General features: G+C 38.8%; 1 protein-coding gene across 3 annotated transcripts in view; it reads right to left on the reverse strand.

Annotated features, from left to right (window-relative positions):
- Positions 1 to 412: 412 nt before the first annotated feature.
- Positions 413 to 19,881, reverse strand: part of XKR9 (XK related 9) — a 54,032-nt gene continuing 34,563 nt past the window's right edge. For 2 of the 3 annotated variants that reach the window (XM_004090730.3, XM_003274815.3), the window contains exon 5: positions 413 to 1,280. In XM_004090730.3, the coding sequence (XP_004090778.1) occupies positions 652 to 1,280 (629 nt within the window). In that variant the 3' untranslated portion in view covers positions 413 to 651. The remainder of the gene's footprint in view (positions 1,281 to 19,881) is intronic. The other variant, XM_012496132.2, reaches the window with a different exon arrangement.

Raw genomic sequence — 19,881 nt, forward strand, 5'->3', positions numbered from 1 at the left:
TAGATACAACTATTCTAGCACAAATAGGATTAATATAATTATATGTTAAGAGTGCATTAATTCAGAAAAGCTAGGAAATAAGTAAATAATGAAATGTCAGACCTCTTAAATGCACACCAATTCTCTTTTGTACTTACTGAATTAGAGATTTCATGGATGAAAGCACAGCAGATGCTAAAAATTTGTTTTCTTCTTTCCCTTCCTTCCCTTTTCCTCTACTCAACCTGTCCCCAACTGCAAATATATGCACTGAAGACAATAAAGGAAAAAATAATAAAGTGTTCTGCTTTTCTCTTCCCTTTGCAGTCCTCCATAACAGGTACAGTAGTATTAGTTCAGGAACAAGGAAGGAAAATGGGAGGGAAGCTCAATTCCAGCCTTCTCATTATGAAAACCAGACCATTTCTTATATTTCAGGCTCAAGATGGCAGCTCTACCAGGCAGTAGAAAGGTATCTGAGTACCCAAGATCTTCAAAACCAAATGAGAAATTAATTTTAAAAATAAAATACTATTATGTATCTCCTATTTTACAGAACTAATTTCAAATTAAAGGTGGCAAAAATAAGAGACAACACACCCACATAACACACATTTTCTTTACTAACCAATGAAACAAAATATAAGAAAATATATATCATAAATGAATAGCTTATTCCATTAGGAAATATCTCATTCTACTTTCCCTTAGAACTGGTTTTCCATCAATTTCATCACATTTTGTTTCTGCACTTCTGTTTGGGTGAAAAGTCCCATAATAAACAATAAGAAAAAGAATTCCAAGAAGAAGAGTAAGAACTATAGTTATACTGATAGGTATAAAATAGTCTGGATTAAAAATAATGAGGGGGCAAACCCAGAATACAGTCAATATCCCCAAAGTGCCCAGTACCCTAACAATATAATAACAAGACATTGGACATTTGGTATTCTGTCCCTTAATATTAAAAAATGTAAAGATAAGAATGAATCCAACAACAATCCTATATAAGAATTCCATACTTATAGAAGTACAAAACTGGGTGTTCTTTTTAAATGCCCATGTTATACCTAACAACCAAAGAAATAACAACAGAAATAAGGCAATCTTAACATTTAAGAATAGTAGAAGTACAACACTCAGCATCCACGATAATAATGTAAACAACTTGTAAAAGAGATATGTGACTTTGGGACATAATCCATTAAGAAGCTTTTTGTCAGGCAAGGATTTTCTTAAAGCTACTTGATAATCAACAGTTGACCAAGAAATAGCACAGCAAGAGACCATGATGGCCGCATCTACAAAACAAAAAAATAAAAAAGATATTGTTACAGGAATAATAGAAATATTAAATTACTATATCCCATACATGCTATATCTATATACACACACCCACAAACACGTCATGTACTTTACTCTTCTCATCTAATCTTCTGAAGTAGATATTAATATGTCATATTATTACATATGAGGGAACTGAGGCTTGGAGAGATACACTGCTTGACCCAAGTTGCAAAGCTAGTAAGTTGCAGAACTGAGATTTGAACCTGATTCCAAAGCGGATAGATTTATCCACTATATTAGACTGCTTTACTATGATTTTTTAAAAATTCATGGGACAAATTTTATTGAGCAACTGATATACTGAAAAAAGCATACTCTTGTGAGTTAAGAGACTACAGTTATAATCCTAGTTTTTCTAGATGTTTTGACTGTGATTTTAGGCATACACCCAATTCACTAACAGATAATAGCTTCAAGCAGGGGTAAGGGAAGGAGAGGAGGAGGGATAGAGAGAGAGAAAGAGGGTTAAACAGAAAATTTAATATGAGATATTAAACAAGCCCAACTTCCCATATCCTGAAGATATTGAAACAAGTGAATGAGTATGTTCTAAAACTTACAATTCTCTGTAGGATTGACATCTATACCCCATTTTTTCTCAGCAAATAACAGAAAAGTAAGTTAATTACCACTCTCTTTCTTTCTTTCCTTCTTTTTGAGATGGAGTCTCACTCTGTCACCAAGGCTGGAGTGCAGCGGTGCAATGTTGACCTCCACCTCCTGGGTTCAAGCAATTCACCTGCCTCAGCCTCCTGAGTAGCTAGGCTACAGGCCCACGCCACCACACCAAGCTAATTTCTGTATTTTTAGTACAGACAGGGTTTCACCATGTTGGCCAGGCTGGTCTCAAACTCCTGACCTCAACTGATCCACCCAGCTCAGCCTCCCAAAGTGCTGGGATTACAGGGGTGAGCCACTGCACCTGGCCTACCACTTTCTATATAATATTATTGAAAGGCAGACTTACAAAAATTTATCTATTGATGAAGATAATGAGGACAGGACCTTTATAAATACATTTGCATGATCTCTTGGTTTTAGCATACACCACTGTACCTCATTAGTCAAACTCTATTGGAGACTGATTTCAGTAATAATAAAACTCCAGTCTCCTGCACAGAAGGCTCTGCATAAATTACTCTTTCTCTATTGTAATTCCCATCATGATAAATTGATTCTGTCCATGAAGTGGCAAGGTGAACCCACTGGGTGGTTACAAATCTGGGGGCTCGTCCAGGAATGCCCTTGTGACCACCAGCCCATGGTTCAGTAGCCCCACTCTGGCAATGGATCCAGAGGCCAGCCCAAGTGGCTACCTAGTTCTCTTGGACTGGGGGCTGACTCTGCTACTCTTGGCAGGGTGCTGCCCACCCAATGTGCATGGATTTAATTGTAATACAGAAATAGTCCTGGTGAGACATCCCGTAACTGGAGCCCCCTCACAGGGTATCTGTAGCTCCATGGCAGAGTGTCTGTAGCTGTAACTCCATTACAGGTGTCTGGTTTGGTGAGTATCCTAGGCATTGCCAATGCCTCCTTCTTTCTCCCAAATGGTTCAGCAGCTCCATGATGGGGTGTCTGTCCACAGTAATCTTTTTCTCACTTTTTTGCATAAAACATTGCTGATCCTTTTTGTTTTCCAGAGCCAAGAAAACTTTTCTTTTGAGCTATTTGTAGCTTTTAACAATCTAGTAAAATACATTCCTATGAACAAAATTTGGAGCATATTTGTTTCTCTACCTTGGAATCTATTTGTGAGTATTCTCAACTTATGGCAGTATAGTTATTTGCATAAGTGCAATAAGAATCTGTTTTCTTTTGTAACAGGACACAATTGGAGAAACTGGTTATTTTACCAAGGCTTTGACTGGAATGGCGTACTTTCTTTAAATAATCGAGGTTGACTTATAGAGCCAATAACAGCCCCTTGGGAAATCTGGCCTCATACCCTGTCCACACAGTCCCTGTACAAGGTTCCTGACATGTGGTAAGTAAAGAATGTCACTTTCTAACAGGCCTAGGAGCCCCAAGTTATCCTGGGACCTCAAGAGGAGAGGAATTTTCCCAACTCATAGGTATTTGAGGTACAAGCCCATGGCTGGGCTCGGCTTCAAAAAATCTTATCCGAGATTCCTTATGGAACAGAGTTCACCAAAGCCAATTTTAAAATGCCTACGTGAAAAAATAATCTTGCTGCACTGTATGCAATAATCAGGCCAATTACAATAAGACTAAAGTTCATTTTGTAAACAAATTAGTTCTATCATGATTTGTTTTTAATAAAAATGCAGACTGGAGCGAGAAAAATTATGCTTCAAAAGAAAAAACTATAGTACACCTGTTGTTAGCTGTTCTTGAGTTTTTTTCTGCAGTTTGGACAAAATCCTAAATTCTTTGTGGGCTACAAGCTCCCAAACTAATGCTCTCAGATTTTTACTTTTAAAACTGGGAACTGCACTCTTTATCCTAGAGTCATCATTTACCTTATAGTATGCTATTCCCTTAAATGCTGTACTAAAACTATAGATGACAATACTAACACCTTTAACATGCAAGCCTTGGAAGCCCAGCCTGCCCTGTGTGAGTATGATCAGACAGTTGCAAAGTGGTTCCACTCCTCTCACCTTGGGGTCAACACCTACCCCCACTATGCCCCTGATCAGCAGGAAGAAGTTAGAGAAGTCTTCGCCCTTTTTCCACCTTCATTAGCCAACACCTTAAGATTAAGAGTTATAAAACCTAAAGACAGGGATTGAAACCACCATTGCAAAATTACACCTTAGACAGTGAAAGAGACCTGACCTAACCAACTCCATCTTGCTTCTAACCTCCAAGCTCTCCTTGTTCATTCCTGGGCATAGGTTGATCTAACTTTGGGAGGAATAGTTTCTAGTTTCTAGTTTAAAAAAAAATAACAGGCCTTTCCCAAAATAAGCCTCTTTGCCTGGAGACTAGACTGCCTTTGTAGGACTAACAAATTAGCCATCAGATTAGAAATTATAGTTTAGGAGTCATGCAGCTGAAGGCTACAAGATTCTGACCCTACCTGAACTGCTCCTAAGATCAGTGCTTGAGATATTTTGCAGACCTGCACTTAATGGATCAGGTGGCACTACCCAGATCGATAAACTGACTCATCTGATCCCGTAGCCCCCACCCAACAACTGATTCAGCACAAGAAGACAGTTTCTACTCCCTATGATTTCATCACTGACCTGACCAATCAGCACTCCCAGCTCACGGGCTTCCCCTACCCACTAAGTTGTCCTTAAAAACCCTGATCCCCAGGCCAGGCGCAGAGGCTCATGCCTGTAATCCCAGCACTTTGGGAGGCCAAGGTGGGCGGATCATGAGGTGAGGAGTTCAAGACCAGCCTGGCCAATATGGTGAAACCCCATCTCGACTAAAAATATAAAAATTAGCCAGGTGTGGTGATGTGTGCCAGTAGTCCCAGCCACTCAGGAGGCTGAGGAAGGATAATCGATTGAATCCAGGGGGCGGAGGTTGCAGTGAGCCAAGATCGTGCCACTGCACTCCAGCCTGGATGACAGAGCGAGACTCTGTCTCAAAACAAACAAACAAAAAAACTCTGATCCCCAAATGCTGGGGGAGACTGACTTAAGTAATAATAAAACTCTGAGGTCCTGAAAAAAAAAAAATCTTGTCTTCTTTAATTCAAAAATATTTTAGTTAAAACATAATTTTCCCCTAATTTGCCCCATGATATCTTTTTTATAATGTTTTAATTTTTATCAAATTAACACATATACAAGGGGACTTCCAAAAGTTCATGGAAAATGGAACTAAAAGATAAAAACAAAAAATATAAACTTTATTTTTTAACATAAGCTCCATCAAGATCAAGACATTTCTATAAACCATAATACCAGCCATATAGTCCATCCCTAAAGAATCGAGGGTCCTGGAAATTTAACCATGTCAATGCAGTCTTTTTTTACATTATTAACTTAAAAATGGGTGCCTTTTAACAGATTTTTTAAGGAAACAAAAAGAAGTCAGAAAAATCCAAATCAGGACTGTAAGGTGGATGTCTAATGATTTCCCATCAAAACTCTCACAAAATTGCCTTTGTTTGATGAGAGGAGGAGCAGGAGCATTGCCATGATGGAGATGGACTCTCTGGTGAAGCTTCCTTGGGCTTTTTTCTGCTAAAGCTATAGCCAACATTCTCAAAATACTCACCATAAGCAAATATTATTGTTCTTTGGCCCTCCAGAAAGTCAACTAGCTAAATGTCTTGAGCATCCCAAAAACTCTTTGGTACCTTTGCTCTTGACCAATCCACTCTTGCTTTGACTGGACCACTTCCACCTCTTAGTAGCCATTGCTTTGATTGTAATTTGTACTCAGAATCATACTGGTAAAGCCATGTTTCATCTCCTGTTACAGTTCTTCAAAGAAATGCTTCAGGATCTTAATATCATTTTTTTAAAATTTTCATTGAATGCTCTATTCTTACCTGCAGCTAATCTGGGTGCAACAGTTTGGGCACCCATTGAGTGAAAAGTTTGCTCGACTGTAATTTTTCATTCAGAACTCTGTGTGCTGAACCAAGTAAGAGCTCTATAGTGTGGGCTATAAATGTTTCTGCTGTTAACTGTCAGTCCTCTGCAATTCAGGCACAAACAAAATTAATTTTTTCTTCATGAATTGATGTGGATGATCTGCCACTAAGGTATTCAACATTGTTTCATCCATTCTTAAAATGAGTTATCTATTTGTAAGCTGCTGATTTCTTTGGGGGCATTGTCCCCATAATGTATTTATAAAGTATCAATGATTTCACCATTCTTCCAACCAAGCTCAACCATAAATTTGATGTGTGTTCTTGCTTCAATTTTAATATTAACAGAATTCGTATTGCTGTGATGGGGCACTTTTCAAACTGCTACCTTGTCCTTCTTAGTGCCTCAAATTGGATTCTGCTCAGACACATTATAACAAGTTAGATTGAGTTTATCTGGGTAGAAAGAAAATGTAAAATCCATTCGTAGTTTTTTTCATAATATGCATTTTCCATGAACTTTTTGTTGTTGTTTTTGTTGTTGTTTTGTTGTTGTTGAGATGGACTCTGACTGTGTCACCCAGGCTGGAGTACAGTGATGCAATCTAGGCTCACTGCAACCTCCGCCTCCTGGGTTCAATTGACTCTCCTGCCTCAGCCTCCTGAGTGGCTGGTATTACAGGCGCCCACTACCATGCCCAGCTAATTTTTGTATTTTTAGTAGAGATAGGGTTTCACAATGTTGGCCAGGCTGGTCTTGAACTCCTGACCTCAAGTGATCTACCCGCCTCAGCCTCCCAAAGTGCTGGGATTACAGCCATGAGCCACCACACCCGGCCCCATGAACTTTTTTAAGTCCTCTTGTACATCGTTTTTAAAAGTCAAAAAGTTCTACAGAGTATATAAGAAAAATGGCAGTACCTTGCTCTACATCTCCTCACCCCTCAATTGTAATCCCCAGAAGAAATCACTATCAACTCTTCTAGCTTTTCTCCTGACCTCTATTGTCATATTTATAAATAAAATATATATTGTGCTGAATTTATTTAGTAAACTGTTCATTGATTTCCTATTTGGAAAGAGGAAATGTTAACACATACACACATATATATACACACTTCTTCCATTTTCCTTTCCCTCCCCCATCCACCCAAAAGAGCAACATCACAATTTGTGGTAAATAAATATTTGGTGTTTGCCTTATGATATGGTTTGGCTTTGTGTCCCCACCCAAATCTCACCTTGAATTGTAATCCCATAATTCCCATATGTCATGGGAGGGACCCGGAGGGAGGTAATTGAATCACAGGGGAAGTTTCCCCATGCTATTCTCATGACAGTGAGTAAGTTCTCATGAGATCTGATGGTTTCATAAAGGGCCTCTGCCTTCACTTTGCTCTCATTCTTCTTCCTGCTGCCATGTAAAGAAGGATGTGTTTGCTTCCCCGTCTGCCATGATTGTAAATTTCCTGAGGCCCCTACCAGCATTGCAGAACTGTGAGTCAATTAAACTTCTTTATAAATTACCCAATCTCAGCCAGCTCTTTATAGCAGCATGAGAACATACTAATACAGTAAATTGGTAATAGAAGTGGGGTGCTCCTATAAAGATACCCAAAAAAAGAGAACCCAGACTAAGATGGCCAAATATGAAAAGCTCCGGTCTGCAGCTCCCAGCAAGACCAATGCAGAAGGTGGGTGATTTCTGCATTTCCAACTGAGGGACCAGTTCATCTCATTGGGACTGGTTAGACAGTGGGTGCAGACCATGGAGAACGAGCAGAAGCAGGGTGGGTTGTCACCTCACCCACGAAGTGCAAGGGGCCAGGGACCTCCCTCCCCTAGCCAAGGGAAGCCATGAGGGACTGTGCTATCAGGCCCAGATACTATGCTTTTCCCACGGTTTTTGCAACCCGTAGACCAGGAGAATCTTCATGTGCCTACACCACCAGGGCCCTGGGTTTCAAGCACAAAACTGGGCAGCTGTCTGGGCAGACACCAAGCTAGCTGAAGGAGTTTTTTTTTTTTTTCCTACCCCAGTGGCACTTGGAACACCAGCAAGACAGAACTGTTCACTCCCCTGGAAAGGGAACTGAAGCCAGGGAGCCAAGTGGTCTCACTCAGTGGGTCCTACACCCAGGAAGCCCAGCAAGTTAAGAACCACTGGCTTGAAATTCTCGCTGCCAGCATAGCAGTCTGAAGTCGACCTGGATGATCAAGCTTGGTGCAGGGAGGGGTGTGTGCCATTACTGAGGCTTCAGTAGGCGGTTTTCCCTGACAGTGTTGAGGAAGCCCAGAAGTTCAGATTGGGCAGAACTCACCACCGCACGGCAAAATGGCTGTGGCCAGAGTGCCTCTCTAGATTCCTTCTCACTGGACAGGGCATCTCTGAAGAAAAGGCAGCAGCCCCAGTCAGGGGCTTACGGATAAAATTACCATCTCCATCTCCCTGGGACAGAACACCTGGGCGAAGGGGCGGTTGTGGGTGCAGTTTCAGCAGACTTAAAAACGTTCCCACCTGCTGGCTCTGAAGAGAGCAGTGGATCTCCCAGCACAACGTTTAAGCTCTGATAAGGGACAGACTGCCTCCTCAAGTGGGTCCCTGACCCCTGTGCCTCCTGACTGGGAGGCACGTCCCATCAGGGGTTGACAGACACCTCATACAGTAGAGCTCCAGCTGACATAAGGCTGGTGACCCTCTGGGACGAAGGTTCTGGAGGAAGGAGCAGGCAGCAATCTTTGCTGTTCTGCAGCCTCTGCTGGTGATACCCAGGAAAACAGGGTCTGGACTGGACCTCCAGAAAACTCCAGCAGATCTGAAGAAGAGGGGCCTGACTGTTAAAAGAAAAACTAACAAACAGAAAGCAATAACATCAACATCAACAAAAAGGACACCCACCCAAAAACCACATCCAGAGGTCATCAGCATCAAAGAGCAAAGGTAGATAAATCCACAAAGATGAGGAATAACCAGCACAAAAATGCTGCAAATTCCAAAAGCCAAAATATCTCTTCTCTTACAAAGGATCAAGGCTCCTCTCCAGCAAGGGCACAAAACAAGATAGAGAATGAAAATGAGTTTGACGAATTGACAGAAGTAGGCTTCAGAAGGTGGGTAACAACAAACTCCTCTGAGCTAAAGGAGCATGTTTTAATGCAATGCAAGGAAGCTAAGAACCTTGATAACAGGTTACAGGAACTGCTAACTAGAATAATCAGTTTAGAGAAGAACATAAATGAACTGATGGAGCTGAAAAACACAGCACAAAAACTTCATACAGCATACACAAGTATCAATAGCCAAATCAATCAAGCAGAAGGAAGAATATCAGAGTTTGAAGATCAACTTAATGAAATAAGACATGAAGACAAGATTAGAGAAAACAGAATGAAAAGGAATGAACAAAGCCTCCAAGAAATATGGGACTCTGTGAAAAGACCAAACCTACGATTCATTGGTGTATCTCAAAATGATGAAGAGAATGGAAGCAAAGTAAAAAAAAACATTTCAGGATATTATCCAGGAGAACTTCCCCAACCCAGCAAGACAGGCCAACATTCAAATTCGGGAAATACAGAGTACACCACTAAGATATCCTCGAGAAGAGCAACCACAAGACACATAACCATCAGATTTTCCAAGGTTAAAATGAAGGAAAAAATGTTAAGGGCAGCCAGAGAGAAAAGCTAGGTCATCTACAAAGAGAAGCCCATCAGACTAACAACAGATCTCTCTGCAGAAACCCTACAAGCCAGAACACAGTGGGAGCCAATATTCAACATTTTAAATAAAAGAATTTTCAACTCAGAATTTCATACCCAGCCAAACTAAGTTTCATAAGTAAAGGAGAAATAAAATTCTTTACAGACAAGCAAATGCTGAGGGATTTTGTCACCACCAGGCACACCTTACAAGAGCTCCTGAAGGAAGCACTAAATATGGAAAGGAAAAACTGGTACTAGCCACTGCAAAAACACACGAAAATATAAAGACCTATGACACTATGAAGAAACTGCATCAACTAATGTGCAAAATAACCAGCTAGCATCATGATGACAGGATCAAATTCACACATAACAGTATTAACCTTAAATGTAAATGGGCTAAATGCTCCAATTAAAAGACACAACTGGCAAGTTGGATAAAAAGTCAAGACCTATCGATGTGCCATATTCAGGAGACCCAGCCTCATGTGCACACATAGGCTCAAAATAAAGGGATGGAGGAATAGTTACCAAGCAAATGGAGAGCAAAAAAAAAAAAAAAAAAAAAAAATTCAGGGGTTGCAATGCTAGTCTCTGATAAAACAGACTTTAAACCAATAAATATCAAAAAAGACAAAGAATGGCATTACATATTGGTAAAGCGATCAATGCAACAAGACCTAGCTATCCTAAATATATATGCACCCAATTCAGGAGCATCCGGATTCATAAAGCAAGTTCTCAGAGATGTACAAAGACACTTAGACTCCCACACAATAATAGTGGGAGACTTTACACCCCACTGTCAATATTAGATCAATTAACAAGGATATTCAGTACTTGAACTCAGCTCTGGACTAAGAGGACCTAATAGACATCTACAAAACTCTCCACCCCAAATCAACAAAATATACATTCTTCTCAGCACCACACAGCACTTATTCTAAAATCGACCACATAACTGGAAGCAAAACCCTCCTCAGGAAATGCAAAAGAATGGAAATCATAACGAACAGTCTCTCAGACCACAGTGCAATCAAATTAGAACTCAGGATTAAGAAACTCACTCAAAACTGCAAAACTACATGGAAACTGAACAATCTGCTCCCGAATGACTACTGGGTAAATAACAAAATAAAGACAGAAATAAATAAGTTATTTGAAACCAATGAGAACAAAGACACAAATACCAGAATCTCTGGGACACAGCTAAAGCAGTGTTTGGAGGGAAATTTATAGCACTAAATGCTCACATCAGAAACCAAGAAAAATCTAAAATCAACACTTTAACATCACAATTAAAAGAACTAGAGAAGCAAGAGCAAACAAATTCAAAAGCTAGCAGAAGACAAGAAATAACTAAGCTCAGAGCAGAACTGAAGGAGATAGAGAAACGAAAAACCCTTCAAAAAAAAATCAATGAATCAAGAAGGTGGTTTTTTGAAAAGATTAACCAAATGGATAGACCGCTAGCAAGACTAATAAAGAAGAAAAGAGAGAAGAATCAAATAGACACAATAAAAAATGATAAAGGGGATATCACCACTGATCACACAGAAATAAAAACTTCCCTCAGAGAATACTATAAACACCTCTGTGCAAATAAACTAGAAAATCTTGAAGAAATGGAAAAATTCCTGGACACACACACCCTCCCAAGACTAAACTAGGAAGAAGTCAAATCCCTGAATAGACCAATAACAAGTTTTAAAATTGAGGCAGTAGTTAAGAGCCTACCAACCAAACAAAGCCCAGGACCAGAGGGATTCACACTTGAATTCTACCAGAGGTACAAAGAGGAGCTGGTACCATTCCTTGAGGAACTATTCCAAACAACAGAAAAAGAGGGACTCCTCCCTAACTCATTTTATAGGCCAGAATCATCCTGTCACCAAAACATGGCAGAGACACAACAAAAAGAAAAGAAAATTTCAGGCCAATATCCCTGATGAACATCGATGCAGAAATCCTCAATAAAATACTGGCAAACTGTATCCAGCAGCACATCAAAAAGCTTATCTACCACGATCAAGTCCGCTTCATCCCTGGGATGAACAGCTGGTTCAACATACACAAATCAATAAACATAATTAGTCACGTAAATACAACCAATGACAAAACCACATGATTATCTCAATAGATAAAGAAAAGGCCTTCAATACAATTCAACACCCCTTCATGCTAAAAACACTCAATAAACTAGGTATTGATGAAACATATCTGAAAATAGTAAGAGATATTTATGGCATATCCATAGCCAATATCATACTGAATGGGCAAAAGCTGGAAGCATTCCCTTTGAAAACCAGCACAAGACAAGGATGCCCTCTCTCATCACTCCTATTCAACATAGTATTGGAAGTTCTGGCCAGAGCAATCAGGCAAGAGAAAGAAATAAAGGGTATTCAAATGGGAAGACGGGAAGTCAAATTGTCTCTGTTTGCAGGTGACATGATTGTATATTTAGAAAACCCCTTGTCTCAGCCCAAAAACTCATTAAGCTGATAAGCAACTTCAGCAAAGTCTCAAGATACAAAATCAATGTGCAAAAATCACAAGCATTCCTATACACCAATAATAGACAAATCGAGAGCCCAATCATGAGTGAACTACCATTCACAATTGCTACAAAGAGAATAAAATACCTAGGAATACAATTTATAAGGCATGCAAAGGACCTCTTCAAAAAGAACTACAAACCACTGTTCAAAGAAATAAAAGAGGACACAAACAAATGGAAAAAACATTCCATGCTCATGGATAGGAAGATTCAGTATCGCGAAAATGGCCATACTGCCCAAAGTAATTTATAGATTCAATGTTATTCCCATCAAGCTACCACTGACTTTCTTCACAGAATTAGAAAAAACTATTTGAAATTTCATATGGAATAAAAAAAAAAGCCCATATAGCCAAGACAATCCTAAGCAAAAAGAACAAAGCTGGAGACATCATGCTACCTGGCTTCAAACTATACTACAAGGCTACAGTAACCAAAACAACATGACTGGTACCAAAACAGATATATAGAACAATGGATCATAACAGAGGCCTCAGAAATAACACCACAGGTCTACAATCATCTGATCTTTGACAAAAACAAGCAAAGAGGAAAGGATTCCCTATTTAATAAATGGTGTTGGGAAACTGGCTAGCCTTATGCAGAAAACTGAAACTGGATCCCTTCCTTACACCTTATACAAAAATTAACTCAAGATGGATTAAAGACTTAAACCTAAAACCTAAAACCATAAAAACCCTAGAAAACCTAGGCAATACCATTCAGGACATAGGCATGGGCAAAGTCTTCATGACTAAAACACCAAAAGCAATTGCTACAAAAGCCAAAATTGACAAATGGGATCTAATTAAACTAAAGAGGCTCTGCACAGCAAAAGAAACTATCATCAGAGTGAATAGGCAACCTACGAATGAGAGAAAATTTTTGCAATCTATCCATCTGACAATATCCAGAATCTACAAGAAACTTAAATTTACAAGAAAAAAAAATCCCATCAAAAAGTCAGTGAAGGGTATGAACAGACATTTCTCAAAAGAAGACATTTATGTGGCCAACAAACATATGAAAAAAAACTCATCATAACTGGTCATTAGAGAAATGCAAATCAAAACCACAATGAGATACCAACTCACACCAATTAGAATGGTGACAATTAAAAAGTCAAGAAACAACAGATGCTGGAGAGGATCTGGAGAAATGGAACGCTTTTACACTGCTGGTGGGAGTGTAAATTAGTTCAACCATTGTGGACAGTGTGATGATTCCTCAAGGATCTAAAACTAGAAATATCATTTGACCCAGCAATCCTGTTACTGGGTATATACCCAAACGATTATAAATCATTCTACTATAAAGACATGCACACGTATGTTTATTGCAGCACTATTTCCTATAGCAAACACTTGGAAACAACCCAAATGCTCATCAATGATAGACTGGATAAAGAAAATGTGGCCCATATATGCCATGGAATACTATGCAGCCATAAAAAAGAATGAGTTCATGTCCTTTGCAGGGACATGGATGAAGCTGGAAACCATCATTCTCAGCAAACTAACACAGGAAGAGAAATCCAAACACCGCATGTTCTCACTCATAAGTGGGAGTTGAACAATGAGAACACATGGACACAGGGAGGGCATCATCACACACTGGGGCCTGTTGGGGCACCAGGGGCAAGGGGACAAGAGCATTAGGACAAACAGCTAATGCATGCGGGGCTTAAAACCTAGATGACGGGATAATACGTGCGGCAAACCAACATGGCACATGTATACCTATGTAACAAACCTGCATGTTCTGCACATGTACCCCAGAACTTAAAGTAAAACAAAAATAAATAAATAATAAAAATAAATAGATTAATAAAATAAATAAACAAAGATACCCAAAAATGTGGAAGCGACTTTGGAACTGGGTAACAGGCTGAGGTTGGAATGGTTTGGAGGGCTCAGAAGAGATAGGAAAATGTGGGATACTTTGGAACTTCCTGGAGAATTGAAGGGCTCAGAAAACTAGAAGATGTGGGAAAGTTTGGAACTTCCTAGAGACTTGTTGAATGCCTTTGACCAAAATGCTGATAGTGATATGAACAATAAAGTCCAGGATGAGGTGGTCTGAGATGGAGATGAGGAATTTGGAGGGAACTGGAATAAAGGTTACTCTTGCTATGCAAAGAGACTGGCAGCATTTTGCCCCTGTCCTAGAGATCTGTGGGACTTTGAACTTGAGAGAGATGATTTAGGGTATCTGGTGGAAGAAATTTCTAAGCAGCAAAGCATTCAAGAGGTGACAGAGCATAAAAGTTTGGAAAATTTGCAACCTGACAATGCTGTAAAAAAAAGAAAAATCCATTTTCTGAGCAGACATTCAAGCCTACAGCAGAATTTGCATAAGTAATAGGCAGTCGAATGTTAATCACCAAGACAATGGGAAAAATGTCTCCAGGGCATTCCAGAGACCTTTACTGCAGCCCCTTCTATCACAGACTTGGAGGCCTAAGATGAAAAAATGGTTTTGTAGGCTGGACCCAGGATCCCCCTGCTCTGTGCAGCCTCAGGACATGGTTCCCTGCATCCCAGTTGTTTCAGCTCTAGCTATGGCTAAAAGGGGCCAATGTAAAGCTTAGGCCATTGCTTCAGAGGGTGCAAGTCCCAGGCCTTGGTACCTTACAAGTGGTACTGGGCCTGCAGAAGCACAGAAGTCAAGAAGTGAGATTTGGGAACCTCCACCTAGATTTTACAGGATGTATGGAAATGCCTGGGTTTCCAGGCAGAATTTTGCTGCAGGGGTGGATCACTAATTGAGAACCTCTGCTAGGGCAGTGCAGAAGGGAAATGTGGGGTTGGAGCCCACACAAAGAGTCCCCACTGAGGCACTGCCTAGTGGAGCTGTGAGAAGACAGCCACCATCCTCCAGACCTCAGAATGGTATCTCCACTGACAGCTTGCACAGTGCACCTGGAAAAGCCACAGACACTCAATGCCAGGCCAGGAAAGCAGCCTGGAGTGGGGCTGTACCCTGCAAAGCCACAGGGGCAGAGGTGCCCAAGGCCATAGGAGTCCACCTCTTGCATCAGCGTTACCTGAATGTGAGACATGAAGTCAAAGGGGATCATTTCAGAGCTTGAAGATTTGACTGCCCCACTGCATTTCAGACTTGCATGGGGCCTGTTGCCCCTTTGTTTTGGCCCAAATTCTCCCATTTGGAATGGGTGTATTTACTCAATGCCTGTACCCACATTGTATCTAGGAAGTAAGTAACTTGCTGTTGATTTTACAGGATCATAGGTAGAAGGGACTTGCCTCATCTCAGATGAGATTTCAGACTTGGACTTTTAGGTTAAAGCTGGGATGAGCTAACATTTTGAGGGACTGCTGGAAAGGGCATGATTGTGTTTTCAAATGTGAGGACATGAGATTTGGGAGGGGCCAGGAGAGGAATGATATGGTTTGGCTTTGTGTCCCCACCCAAATTTCATCTTGAATTGTAACCCTATAAGCCCCACGTGTCATAGAAGGGACACAGTAGAGGTAACTGAATCATAGGGGTAGTTTCCCCCATGCTGTTCTCGTGATAGTAGGTTCTCACAAGATCTGATGGTTTTATAGGGGGCTTCCCTCTTCATTCAGCTCTCATTCTTCTTCCTGTCACCATGTGAAGAAGGATGTGTTCGCTTCCCCTTCTGCCATGTTAGTAAGTTTCCTGAGCCCCCCCGCCGCAGCCCTGCAGAACTGTGAGTCAATTAAACCTCTTTTCTTTATAAATTACCCAGTCTCGGGCAGTTCTTGATAGCAGCGTGAGAATGGACTAATACACCTTATTATAACTACATAAGTGCAGTGTTTTTATTGTTTACTTTTCAAAAAAAACACTCTATATTTCCTTTCTTTTAAAATGTTTCATTATTCCTGGAGTTGACAATTGCCTTGTTTCCTCACTTGGTTAGTTTTCATAACCCTCTAATTATTTCTTGGCAAAATATTCAAATTAATTAATAAAACTCCTCTATATACATCTACTAGTTCATTTTTTTCTGGTTTTTTAGAACACCATTCTCCCACTCTAAGCCAGTTGCTCTTAAGTGTTGCTTCCAGTCTTCCCACAACTTCCCTTCACCTCTCTTCTATATTGCTTTCCTGTGTCCTGGTTCTCCTATCATCTTTCTTGGTTTACTCTCATGTTTTGATTAAACTTTTGCCAGGCCTTCCTGAAAAAAAATTCTCAGAAGCAAAATTTTTTGAGACCTTGTATATCTCAAAACATCCTAATTCTACCCTCATACTTGATACACAGTTTTGCTAGAAATAGAATTCAAAATCAAAAAAAAAGCTTTCCATTGAAACCTTAAACTTGCTGTTTTATGTTTTAATTTCACTGTTACGTTTAAAAATTTCATGCCATTCAGTTTTTCTATCTTTAGTACATTTTTTCCTCTCAAATCTTCTAGAATCATCTTTCTTTGCTTCTCTGAAATGATATAATGATGTGCTTGATGTGAGCTACTTTTATTCACTTTTTCAATCTAATAACCCATATCCTTTAATGATATTCTTTGGTGATTTCTCTAGAAATCATAACATGAATATTAAGCATATCAAAGTTTAAGGCTAATGAATATTGTTACCTCAAAGATGAATATATCAATAAGATAGTGAAGCTTAAATTTCAGGGACTCTCACTTGCCCAGTCTCCTTCCAAGCCTAGCAAAGCCCTATCTCTTCACCTTGTCACATATTTTTATAAAATTTGCAAAAATAAGACATTTTAATTGCAGTTGATTAAATTCCCTGTCTCTTTCTATTCTTGCTTACTTTCTCTCACATATTCCCCTAGTATGTTCAACTGGCTGTGGGCATTTTGGGGATGTGGCTAAGGGAAACTAAGTTGAGATTACATTTAGTTTAAGCATAGGAGACACGTTTACATGATTTGCTTCAACAAGTAAGATTAGTAAGTGGTAGAGCTAGGATTCCAAGGCAGTTTACCCGATCTTAACATTTCACTAAATTGTTTCAGATGTCAACAGGCCTTTTATTCCCAAGGTGAGGGTACAATAGTCTATTCTCATCTAGTTGACACTATTATTTGACATTTTTGCCAATTTCCCACTTTTCTACCTGCTTCTATCATATTTTTTCTATAATATTCCTGCCCTAACCTGTACATTACACTCTATTCAAACTAAATTTTGTGCCATTGTCAAACTATGCGTTTGTTATGCCTTTTCCTCAGTCTAAAATGACCTTGTCCAATCACATTACTCTTATTCTTTACTTATTAATTCAGAGATTTTCATTAATTTATTTCTGATTTGGCATTAAGTACTGACATCAGTGAAGAAAATAGAGAACTCCCATGTTCACTAAATAAGACATCAACAATAAATTGGTGATGTCAATTCAAATACTAGTTAAAATTAGTCAGTTTATCTAAAAAAAATCTTCAAATACCAAAAAATCCTAAGGCACATTATTAAAGAAATTGATAGAGGTTTTCCAAAATTTGACAATAATTGAAAAATACATATTTTACCAATAAGTTATGATGTTAACAAAAACTTTTTAAAATTTAAATAAAAACCAAATTTCAATCAACTATGCTAGAGATTGAAGTATTTTTTCTATTCTATGAAAATTATATTATAAAATCATCAAATCTAGAGCCAGAGTACAAAGCCACAAATTTAGAGAAAAGAGTATGAAAATAATAAAAATATATTATTTTTCTTTCTTTTGTGAAATTTGTAGGTGTTAGCTTTCTTGTATCTGTAATTTGCTATAATTTATTTTCTTGTTTTAAATAAATATTTACATTAGTATCTTTTATGGACTATATTGCATATCCACAAAATTCATACATTGAAGCCCTAACTCCCAATGTGACTATATTTTGAGATAAAGCCTATAAGGAGGTAAAGTTAAATAAATAAGTGTATAATGGTGAGGCCCTAATCCATTAGGACTAGCATCACTGTAAAAAGAGAAATATTAGAAATCTCTCTCCCCTCCTCTTCCTCTCCCTCCTCCTTACTCATCCCCACCCACCATTATGTGTGCACAGAGGAAAGGCCACATAAGTATGCAGCAAGGAAACAGCTGTCTGTAACCCAAGAAGAGAGGCTTCACCAGAAACTAGCCCTATTGGCACCTTGATCTTGGACATCTAGTCTCTAGAACTGTGAGAAAATAAAGTTCTACTGTTTAAGCTACTCAGTCTGTAGTACTTTGTATGGCCGCCCAAGCAAACACACACAATACCTAATTTTTTTCATAATATTGTTATTTTTCTTAAATAGGGTCTCTCTAAATGTTTTTGCTTTACACCTTAAAAACCCCACATCCAACTTCGCTTTACCTTTCTCCTATACTATATAGTTTTTAACTCCACTTATTCTCCATCTGATTTACATGTTATCATTGTCCTGTATTTTCATTCTTTTTCTTAACCCCATAGCATTTTGTTATAAAACAAAATGCCAATATTCATTTAGAATATTCAATATTCATTTATTCATTTAGAATCACCCGTATACTTACTACTTCCTTTGCTCTTTATTTCTTCTTGTGCCTCAGAACATTTCTGTTTTGTCTGAAGTACACTCTCTTTAGAATTTCCTCTGGTGGTGATATGCTGTGGTATGAATTTCTTTCTGCTGAGTACGCTTGTGAGATGATGGGCTTCTTGAATCTGTGGGTAGGTGTCTCTCATCAGTTCTGAAATTTTTTGTGTGATTAACTTTTCAAATATTGCTTCCACTCCATTCCTTCTCTTCTCTCCTTTGGGGACTCTGGTCAGATGCATATTAGATGTTCTCACCCTATCTCTCATGTCTCTTAATATCTCTTTCATATTTTCTATCTCTTTGTCTCTCTAAACTACAATCTAGATAATTTCTTCTGACCTAGCAGTAACTCATTCATTGCCTATTTAATTCTGTCTAATCTGCGAAGTTGTTCCTTTCAATTCCTGAATTCTCTATTTCAATAAGTTCTAGCTTATTTCTTTTTCAAATACAAACTCATTTTTAATAGTTTTCTGTTCCATATTTTCAAGTTCATCATTTAGTTCTTTAAACATAATAGTATACTTGTTTTATACTTTGCATCTAGTAATTTCCAAAAGTTCAAGTCTCACTGATTTTTTTTCCTATTTCCTCTAGTTCTTATTCATGATATCTTAGTTGTTTTGGTGCTATAAACTACTGTCAAACTTTTGTTTTCCATTGAAAACTTTTGTAAAAATTATTTGAGGCCTAAGAGAAGGTGAATTCTTCCAGGAAAGATTTATTCTTATTTCTGCCAGACACAACGTAGGGATACTATCAGTCTAGAATCACTCTAAACTATATTCATGGCTTGTCTTTTGTTAAGAGTTTTTGTTTCTTTGTTTTGCAGGGCGAGTTATTTTGTTTGTTTTTTGGACTAGCCAACAGTTGTAAATTTTGGTTGCAAAAATGTACACCTTCTCAAGGACGTTTTTCTCTGCTCTACTCAGCATCAACACACTATTACTTGCAAACTCTTTGAAGTCAGGAGTCAGGTAGGTAACTTTACTCTTACCCTGAGAAGGGTACCTTTTGGAGTCCCAGTTTTACAGATTATAATTTACTAAGAGAGAGAGGTTCCTCACCAAGGTTGTGAGGACCCTGAGTTTTGTCTTCTGTGCCCTGAAAAGTCATCAAACTTGAAATTGTTTATAAGGTTCAGTAAAACCCTCAGAGTATAATTGCCTTCAGAGTCCTACTTAACTATGCTGCTTTCCCACTGTCATACATATTTTGGCCTGTTTTATCAGATATGTT

The sequence above is a fragment of the Nomascus leucogenys genome, chromosome 16, assembly GCF_006542625.1.
Source record: "Nomascus leucogenys isolate Asia chromosome 16, Asia_NLE_v1, whole genome shotgun sequence".
Classification (NCBI taxonomy): Eukaryota; Metazoa; Chordata; class Mammalia; order Primates; family Hylobatidae; genus Nomascus; species Nomascus leucogenys.